Source organism: Volvox carteri (assembly GCF_000143455.1).
Source record: "Volvox carteri f. nagariensis unplaced genomic scaffold VOLCAscaffold_6, whole genome shotgun sequence".
NCBI classification, from domain to species: Eukaryota; Viridiplantae; Chlorophyta; class Chlorophyceae; order Chlamydomonadales; family Volvocaceae; genus Volvox; species Volvox carteri.
In genome coordinates, this window is record NW_003307549.1 from 490660 (window position 1) to 491640 (window position 981).

The 981-nt window shown below is 49.1% G+C and overlaps 1 protein-coding gene across 1 annotated transcript in view; it reads left to right on the top strand.

Annotated features, from left to right (window-relative positions):
• Positions 1–981, top strand: part of VOLCADRAFT_87610 (uncharacterized protein) — a gene marked incomplete at both ends in the record, with an annotated part of 21299 nt that overhangs the window by 15205 nt on the left and 5113 nt on the right. The window contains one exon of the mRNA XM_002947287.1: positions 805–918. Within this exon, the coding sequence (XP_002947333.1) occupies positions 805–918 (114 nt within the window). The remainder of the gene's footprint in view (positions 1–804; positions 919–981) is intronic.

The following is a 981-nucleotide window of genomic DNA, read 5'->3' on the forward strand; positions in this document are numbered from 1 at the left end:
CATCGGATAAAGCAACCGTTTTTGAATGCGCGGGCCTCCCCAACGGTTGAACTCCTGGTTGCTGCGGAAGATTTGGCCAATTGTTGCCAGAATTTGAAGTCCTAATGGACCGTATATNTGCGCGATGATGTCGCCCGTATCTGAGCCCGCTGGCCACCGGACTGTCACCACGATCGATTCCAGTTCTAGTGTGGCTCTGTAGATAGCCAAGCCTTCATTTGTTCCGTAAAAGCCACTGACGGCCTTTATCTTTTTGGTCGGTATGGATTGCGGTCTCGCGGCTGAGGTCGGCTGGCGGCCATTTTGAACATTGCCGCGGCTAACAGCCACTGCTGGTCGCCTCTGCGACATTTTCAGGCTAATTAGATAACCATAACTACGCTCAAACAATTGAGGTCGCTGTCGGTGGCCACGGCCGCGGTTGGCCGACGGTCATAGTAGCAGCTTAGTCAAGCTATGGTCTCATCCATGTATGTATGTATGTATGTATGTATGTATGTATGTATGTATGTATGTATGTATGTATGTATGTATGTATGTATGTATGTATGTATGTATGTATGTATGTATGTATGTATGTATGTATGTATGTATGTATGTATGTATGTATGACTTAGATTACACTGTGGGCTGCGAGAGCCGGGGGCCGAAGCCGAAACACAGCGCAAGGGTCGGGAGAAACGACGCGCCTGCACCGGGATGTATGTATGTATGTATGTATGTATGTGTTTAAGACATGACCTAGGTCGAAGCCCGCATGTCGTAAACGTTGCATGATGCTTTTCTGGGGCCCCCAATCCGCAGCTATGTGGTGGAGAACAACCGCACCGCCTTCGAAAACATCACCGAGGCCAACATCATGTCGTACTACCTGCCCTTGTCCACATTTCTCCGGGGAGGACACCAAAATTGCGATGTGTACGTTATTGGGTCGTACGACGAAAGCTTTAACGACCCTGACGTCCAGGAATTTATCGCCAG